A 9,157-nucleotide genomic window follows, 5' to 3' on the forward strand; every position below is an offset into this window, starting at 1 on the left:
TATATATATATAGCCCACGTGGATGACTTGCTGGGAGATGAAACATTATCAGAGAGTTCAGTGTATTTCTACAGAATCACAGAATTGTTACAGTTGGAAGGGACCTCTGGAGATCATCCAGTCCAACCCCCCAAAGAAGGACAAGACAACAGCTTAAACTATCCCCCAAAATGTTTAGGCAGCTGACACCAAGTAGCAGGAACACTGTACCTGGCCAAGAGCTGGGGAATATCAAGCTCCTGATCTGGGATCACAGGCTGTCCTGTTTCCAAGTCTGCTTCAGGACTTCAGTGGATTCGGAGATGCTTTAGCTAGGCAACTGGTGGATGATGTTTATGAGGTCCCGGGGGCAGTCCCAGGACTGAAGTGCTCCCATCACCCAGAGCCAAGCTTAGCAAAAGTGCTCAGGAGTCACCAGGGAGAAGGCAATTTCTCCAAGCGACTTCCAGGCCTAGGAAGAGAGGAGAAGGCTTGAGAAGATCTACTCTTCCTTGGTCCAGTTAGCATTAGAACACTTGGGGTGGGGGGAAACACAACATTTTAGAGCACCTGTGGATCTAGACTGCCCATATTTTCCACTTTCCACATGACCTTGCATATCTCACTGGGCAACAAAAGAGCAGTATCTATGCTGTCCAGAAGCTGTTTCCACCAGGTTCACTGGCTGCCCTTGGGAGTAGGGCACTAGTGTGTCACAAAAGCACCTCAGAAAAACTAAAATGAGATGCTTACAACTGGACTTGTGAGTGCTGGCAAGTGCTGCTGAGTCAACATCAGTGACCACAGGGTGGGTAAAAAACCAACCGCAACTGATCTCCTCCAGTCTGTTTTGCCTCAAAGGGAGGGGAAGGGGGAAGGAAGGCAATTTCACCCCCCTTTGGACTGACACCGTCTGCAGATACAACACAGAAAGGCAAGCAGCTCCCATGGGGATGCTCAGTAAGCCTGCCACCACAGTTTGGGCTTTGCCTCTGCCTCCTACCCTCCCCTTTTTTATTATTTAAAGAAATCCCTGAAACCTGAGATAATGTGCAGATAAATACAAGGACACACTGAAGATAAGATTAATCTTATGATTATAATAATCTCATGGTTTTTATTTCTGCAGATAACCAAAGGAGAGAAATGAAGAGAAACAAACGCCAGTCAGAATCAAACCTTGATACAGAAGATTTGGAAGCTGCTGGTGAAGAAGTAAACACCAGGTCATCCACTATACAGCTGGCTCAAGAGCTTGATCACCAGCCTAATGAAACCAGGCCAATGGGACAAGAAACTGACCAAACACTTAATCCAGACAACCCCTACAGTGTAAGTATTTGCACTGTAATCTTCTTTCAGAGACTGAGACTCTGTAATACTGATGGATGGGGGGTTTGTTTGTCTTTTTTATCTGCACAGTCTTTGCCTGTTACAGACTTGTAATACACCTAAGAAGCTGAAAATAGCCTTCCCTCAGTCCTCCTCTCCTTCCTCCATCCTAGTTTTCATTAGATTTCAGTCTCAAACAAGCACGAGTGCTTGAAGTGGCAAGCACTCAAGCTTGCCAAGCTTGATTAAGGCAAGCTGAGGCCAAGCTGCTTTTCAGGGTTGCCAGATCCATACAGAAGCAGCACTAGAGAGACCTGACAAGGATAACACCTTCTGAAAACAAACCAAAGCTGGTCTTGATCAGATAGCTGAGCCTCATCATTTACTGACAATGTAAAGAGTCCAGTAGCTAGAAACAGAATCACAGGATAGTTTAGGTTGGAAGGGACCTTCAAAGTCACCTAGTCCAATCCCCCGGCAAGGAGCAGGGACATCTTCATCTAGATCAGGTTGCCCAGAACCACATCCAGCCTGGCCTTGAATGTCTCCAGGGATGGCAGATCTAACATACTTTGCCCTCAAATAGAGATTAGTGTCAGAAGTGACTACTACAGAGGAAAGCAGTAATAATCTATTTGCAAAGAGATTAGGGTTAGGCCAGGTAAATCTGTATTCTCAGCCTCTTCGCTATGAGGGTAGATGACTCCAGTTCTAGCAAGCAATTTGCAGAGGTATGTTTATAGACAGCAAGAGCAGCTGGAAGACGACTACTGCAAAACTCGTCCTGGCTCTTTGAGAAAAAGCAGCCCACAGAAGGAGCACAGGAGCCTCCCCGCTGTGTCCCAACACCTTTTCCACGCTGCAGGAGAGCTGGCTGTACAGTAGGCACCTTCCAGTCTACTGCACCAGCGCCAGACAATTTACACCCACCATTTGGTGCAGCAGGAGTAAGTCATTTTAATACAACACTGTCACAAGATAAATGCCTCCTGCTTTGGAAATAAGTCCCAGCTTTGACTTGACATTTATGTAACAGCAGGAGATCATTATAGTGTGACAGCATTCTGCCGAGTTGACATCCCTTAATTAAACTTAAATTAATCACTCCAAATAAAGTGGATCTAAACTGACTCTCTCATGAGGTCAGTGAAACAGCAGCAGCACTGGAATTTAACTTCTCCTCACAGCTGCTAACGTGACCAAGTTGATGGGGTCTGAGCTGCCCTGTCTATGGAGGGCAGCAGCAGGACAACTGCCGCAGGAGGCCCTGGACCAAGCAGAGAATGTCCAGTCAGATACGGTCACCAGGCTCCGCTCAGCCGCAGGGTGAGATTCACCTTCAGTCGCTGCGCAGATGCCTACATCCAAACTTTCTCTACAGACCAATTCATCCGATTCAAACAGATCTTTAATTACACTGTAAGTCATCCCTGTAGGACGAAATGAATTCTCCCTAAAGCTATTTCTCTTCATCCACTGTGAGTAGAATCTGGACGATGAGCTCAGGAGTAGAAGTTCACACTGCAGGTACCTGAGTTCAAGGATGATGAATCCTGCCCAATGAAATGACACCTTCCCTGCTTTCAGGGCTGGGAATGGGACACTGGGGGCCTGAACAACACCAAGTTGTCACTAGCATTCTGTACAAGCCCAGACAAGAGATGGCACCTTTCTGTGCCTCACCCTTCCAGTGTGCTGCTAGTTTTCTGAATGAAAAATGGCCAGGTGAAAAGCCAGTGTTACTCCAGCATTTGCTCTTTGCTGCTGCTTTTCTTGAAATAACACCAACGGGGAAAGAACAATGGAGTTTCAAAAACCAGAGTATCTCCCAGAAAGAAGGAAAGGAATTTTGAAGGGTCAAGGCAGTAGCAACATATTTTATGCATACCTTGCTCTATGTAGCTCCTTACTGTCAGAAACAGAACAGGCAGAATTCTCACTGTCCACAATGTGCTTAATTATGGCAGTGGGGAAAAAAAGGCAGACTGAAAGAGAAGGGAGAAATCCTCAGAAGACTGCAGGGTAGTAGCACACCGAACAGCTTCCTGGGACTGCTGTAAAAAGCATTAAAATACAAAAATTAAAACAAAACATCAAAACCACAGCATACAACTTCAGACGTTGTAATCTACATAAAAGAACCAGATAACTGTCTTGAAATCTCTTCTGTCAGTATTATTTAAAACTTAGAGGAGTTTACTGCTGTTGGATCTTTTGCAGGGACTGTAGAAGAAAATATAATGTAGTTAGAGCTCCCTGTTGTTCCTTCCATCTTACACAGGTGATTGCACCAATTCTACACTTCTACAGCAAGACAAAAAAAGGAGGAGGAAAAAAAAAAAGGCAAGATGCAGTGGTCAGTTAGTGCGAGTGCTGTTAACTGCAACAGGACTGAGATTTCAGTTTTTACCCTTTGTGGGGTTTGCAGGAGCATCAGTGTATTCTACATGCTCTGAGAACGAGAGCACTGGGATGACATCTACTACTTTACATTTCAGCAACTGGAAGGTGAAGGGATGGCTTTTGACCCCATGCTGGACCACCTTGGCGTGTGCTGCATTGAATGTAGACGAAGTTACACACAGTGCCAGAGAATCTGTGAGCCTCTCCTGGGCTACTACCCGTGGCCTTACAACTACCAAGGCTGCCGTACTGCCTGCCGTATCATCATGCCCTGCAGCTGGTGGGTTGCTCGTATCATGGGTGTTGTGTGAGGAAAAGCAGTCGGAGCCTTGACAAAATAAGCAGGAACGCCATGACAAACTGGTAAAAGGCTACAACCAAAGCAGCAGTGACAATCCTGGCTTTTAAAAATTAAAGTGTGTGTTACTGCACCAAAAGCAAGGTCAGATATTCGAACTGTAAATAAAATTCTTAAGTTAATATTCTATTAGCTTTACAAACAACAAGGGTATACTCACTCTTACTGAATTTGAAATGAAAACATCCCCCAAAAAGACAGCATTAAACTTTGCTTACAAACTGGTTTAGCAGTCCATAAGCCTGCTCATAAATCCAAATTCAGCCTTTCATAACAAAGCCCTCTCTTCTTTCCACGCTGCAAGTGAAAATTTACGTCCAATTAGGCAACTAGCTCAACTTGTACACTTGGGAGAACCTTTCATCCATGTAGCTTACTTAAATAAATCACAAGTTAAGTTGCTCCCCGTTGCTATTCACACCGAGTTGCCAGGTCATTATGAATGGTTATAAACCAATTACAGCATACCTTTCCCACAAAGCTGCTCTGGGGGACACGGGAAAGCACCCATTGTGCGAATCGGAAACAAACAGCGGGAAAAGGGGCTGCGGAAGGGAATGTGCGTGGCCACAGAATCAAAACCCTTCGCACATCCCAACATCAAAGAAGCCCCAGCATCAAGAATCTTGTATCCATGATACCACCATAGTGTCTAACAAGTATCTGCTATCCAGCTACTACAGCAGAAGTATTTACATGCAGTTGCAGACCAAAGAGTCTCAAGGCCTCTCAGAATCTACAACGGCCACTGTATTTATAAATCCTTGAACTAGACACTTCTGACACAAGATTTCAACCCCTCTTTATTCCGCATGGATAGCAGCCATTCATGCTAGCTCCTTCAGCTTTGCTGAAGCTAACCTCCATTCCCCACATGAGAAACTGCTTACCAGTAAGGAGGAAAGAAAAAAGAAAGACAAAATAAGGGAGGATTTCCAACCTCAACCTTTTGTTTAGACAAACTGCAATTATTATGATCGATCTTATTACGTATTAAACCTCTAATAAAAGTACTAAGCTGACACACTCCCAAAGATGGAATGACTTAAGGTACCTAGCCTTGAAAAACAATGGTAAGAGGCATTACACTGCCCTCATGCATACTATATGTCTTGAACGCTACCACTGAGTTAGTGGAGCCAATCTACATGGGCTTTATAAACAGAATTGTCTATTTTTTTTCTTGGAGTTCACTTCCATTTTTGTGACTAAACAGCTCTTGAGATGTTGCAAGCCCAGTAATGTTATTAACACTGCGTGACATGCAGAAAAGAGGAATTAGCTTGACATAATCACGGCTTAAAGAAAATAAAGGCAACCTCATGTGGAATGCTAAACTGCATATCTAAAAGCAAAGTGTTAAATGAGACTGAGAATAGAATTCAGTATTTTGTTCTATTGTAGCCTTTTTTCTTTTTTTTTAATAGAAGCTTCACCCTCCCTTAATCTGAAGAACAGACTTGCTTTGAAATATTTAAATTAAAAACTTCTTAAAGTGGGATTTCAGAGCCTGTTAGATTTGAGTTTCTGCTTTTTAAAATGAAAATGACCTTGATCATTATGTTGTTTTAGAAGTACGTCATTCACATGCTTAGAAAAAGTTTTCCTTTCTTTTTTACTGCAGATTAAACAAATACATTAAAAAACAGCAACTGCTTTGTGCTTTTTTCAATGTAGAAAGTGTTAACGGTTGGATTTGATGATCTTAAAGGTCTTTTCCAACCTAGTTGATTGATTCTATGTTCAAGAACTATCTGGAGAGGAAAACAAGGGGATTGACAAGTGAAACACTGCAGGCAGAGAAGGAAATGTGACTGCCTGTACGAACTAGACTGCTGCTGCCTTTTGTATCTAAGGCCATCTTGCAGCAACCCACAACCTGATTCTCCCTGTACCCCTCCCGAAGTAAAAAACCAAAGTCTCCTTCTGAACATGGAAGGATCTTTGTAGGTGATTTCCATGCCTACAGGTTCTTAACAAAATTAACTCTTCCTAAACAGAAGCTTGAAACAGGTGTTTTCTATAGGCAGTCACAAAGTATGTAAGTAGTAAAAAGCACCTACTCAGGGATGTGTTGAGCTGTTACATACAGCATGTATGTCTTGAGGACTCTTCTGCACACACCATGCCAAGAAAGCCCCAGTGATCATAAGAGCAGCAGATACACTACTTACACGCTCTGTGACTAGTGAAATTGATGAAGCAATTGCAGTATTGCCCAAGTACAACGCAGAGGACACAATTTATCCATTTCCAAAAGATATTCAATAAAATGCCTTCCCAACTACTGCTTCAAGTAAGCAAAATTTGTATTTGCCTACATCGGATTCAAAAGAAAAAATTAAAGATCTCTTGCTACAGCAAGGTTGACAAACCTTATTTAAGCCCAATTTCTAATTTTGAAGGCAATGTTCTGAGGGAACGTAGGAATGACAATAAAACCAATGATCCAACAGCATGAAAAGACATAGCAATATTCCCTGCAGTGGTGGCTCAGGCTGCAGTTCTAACTATCTGCAGTGATCCAATTCACTTCTGCACACAGCATTTACTACGAGTGCTGAAGACACATTTTCCACCACCACCACATAATACCTAGCAGACTAAGGAGGTTACAACATGTCTGCATTTGGGGAGGTGATACTTTACCCTCACTGCAGCACTACTAAATTAAGGAAGTTTCAGTGAGGACCAACCACTTGCTCCATGCTGTGCAAAAACCCAACCCAACCAACCAAAAAGACATAGAGAAGCATACAACTACAGCTGGCAAAGAACAGATTGTTGATTTTGCTGATTGACACATTGGGATGGACAGAATCTCTGCTCAGAGTTAAGACTGAAGTAGCAGCACCATCATCTGTTTCCGAGATGCTCAACTGATCTTTTACCAACACTGTGCATGTACCAAAGGTGGGAGAGGCAGTCTTAAGCCAGAACAGACAAGCATTTTCTATGACCCCCAGAACAGTAGCAGAGTAATCCCTTCTGTGATATTAAATGGGAAAGCTACTGTTACCTCTTTCCTTCCTGTTCCTGTATTTGCAACAGGACTACAAATCAGAGCAGTGAGGTGAAACTGCCTTTATCTTCTGGACTATCTAGAGATGACCAAAAGGCTTGAGGAAAAAAAAGGCCTCAAGGTAAGTTTTAACACAATTAAAACATCATCCACTCTGTCCTTGCGGGCAGTTCTCTGCCTTCAGCCAACTCACTGCCAGTACTGCAATAAATTCCACTCACCCTCTCTAGTCCTGAAGGAAATTCCAGTTGTCACTGTTACCCTTCACATCCTCTATTCAGCCTTCAACCTCCCTGATATCCTTCTCTTGTCTTAGGGCTTCTGGAACCATTCTGTGCATGTGTTTTGTCAAGAGCAAAGCATATACTGTTCACAAAGTTCATGAAGTACCTTCCCCCCAACTTTATAAGGAAATTTTGCCTACTGCTTTAATCCAATCCTCTTCCAGAAAACACCACCCCCAATAAGGCAGCAAGAGCCACCATTATTGGTTCATCCAAAGTGGGACACACACAGGTTATCTGTCCATGCTCACAAACATGCTGGAATTATGTTTAAACTGGCAAACCTGGCTTACAGAATTGAGATGGACAGGGAGGTCTACCACTTGACTGCTACAAGTTTTAGCCCGAAGCTAAACCATTGTATTTGCATTACACATGCCTCAAGAGTACATAAGTAGCAATGCATTTGATTTTACTTTCTTCCTTAAGCTAAGTGCATTGAACTCCCAAGCAGCGACACAGTACCCACTGAATACAGGAATATGTTGTGCCTATCTGACCAAATATTCCCATGGTCTTTCTGTAAGTGAAAGTAGACAGAGGAACCCCTACTGTGTTCTCTTTAGTAAGTATGAACAACTTGATTGGCAGAAAACATTCTCAAATTACTTTTTCATTTCTATTTAAGAGATTTTTATCTAAGCTTTTCCCATAGTAAGTCTTTGCTAAGCACTGCTAAGTGCTCTGAATGATATTTATAAAGCAAGGCTGGCCAGAAGACAAGAACCTAATTTTACGACAGAGCAAAGTGCTCAGACATTTGTCTTCCTTCTACATTAGACAGGAAGAAATGCCTTTCAGAGCATAAATAAAAAGCAGCAAAGCACTTATCCAGGAGAATCGAGTTCAAGTCCCTGTTCCAAATAAAGTTAACTTCAATGTTAGCATCCCATATGGATGGCAAATGCTGTACGTATTAAGCAACTAGCTACTCTGAATTCTCTGAAAGGCAAGAAATTCCCCACTGAAGCTAACAAATCTTCACTGACACATGCCCCAAGCATATCCTTTGAGAAACTCTTCCAAGAAGCAGACATTGCTCAGTAAGAGTCAAGACGTAAGGCACACAAAAACCCTTCCTAAATTCAGTCTCCTTTCACTGTCTTCAAAGACCAGGATAACATTCAGTTCTGAAGGTCATCAAATTTGAGGTTTGGGAAACATGAATCAATTCTGAAGCTAAAAGCAATTCAAGAAGAAATCAATGCCCAGCTTGCCCTATAGGATAATCATGATCTGAGCACATCAAGAAACAGCAGTTATGTCAAGACTGTAGTCATAGTCTACAGCTATCCAGTATGATGAAGTTCATAGCTATGGCATATACCCAAAACCAAGCTCTCTATTTAAAGGCATTTGTGAGATTTCAAAATCTTGGTATCTGTCTACTGCACAGGCATAGCAACAACAGTAGGAAAAAAACCCACTGCTGCAAAACCTAGATTGCTACTCCTCAGAAAGCACAGAATACATCCTTTCTTCCTCCTCCTTATTATATCTCAATCATCTTTTACATACATTTATTACTGTCTGCTGCCAGTATCTGAAATTCATGGTATTTTCTAGAATCTTAGAAGATTTAGGTATCTCTGAATTCCCAAGAGACAGCAGCACGTGGACTAAGAATGTTTACCACAACCTTGTGGGTTTGTATGTCACAGAATCACGGAATGATTGAGGTTGGAAGGGACCTCTGGAGGTCACCCTGTCCAATCCCCCTGCTCAAGCAGGACACCTAGAGCCGGGTGCCCAGGCCCATGACCAGATAACTTTTGAGCA

At 42.8% G+C, this 9,157-nt stretch overlaps 1 protein-coding gene across 1 annotated transcript; it reads left to right on the forward strand.

Annotated features, from left to right (window-relative positions):
• Window positions 1–1,118: 1,118 nt before the first annotated feature.
• On the forward strand, window positions 1,119–4,025 carry LOC104411315 (leukocyte cell-derived chemotaxin 1-like; the record flags this gene model as incomplete). The annotated part of the gene is made up of 2 exons (XM_010021707.1): window positions 1,119–1,311; window positions 3,810–4,025. Coding segments are annotated over 2 exons (409 nt in total), but the record flags the coding sequence as incomplete, so codon positions are not given.
• Between the last annotated feature and the right edge of the window lie 5,132 nt (window positions 4,026–9,157).

Source organism: Nestor notabilis, unplaced genomic scaffold (genome assembly GCF_000696875.1).
Source record: "Nestor notabilis isolate BGI_N333 unplaced genomic scaffold, ASM69687v1 scaffold3119, whole genome shotgun sequence".
Taxonomy (NCBI): domain Eukaryota; kingdom Metazoa; phylum Chordata; class Aves; order Psittaciformes; family Psittacidae; genus Nestor; species Nestor notabilis.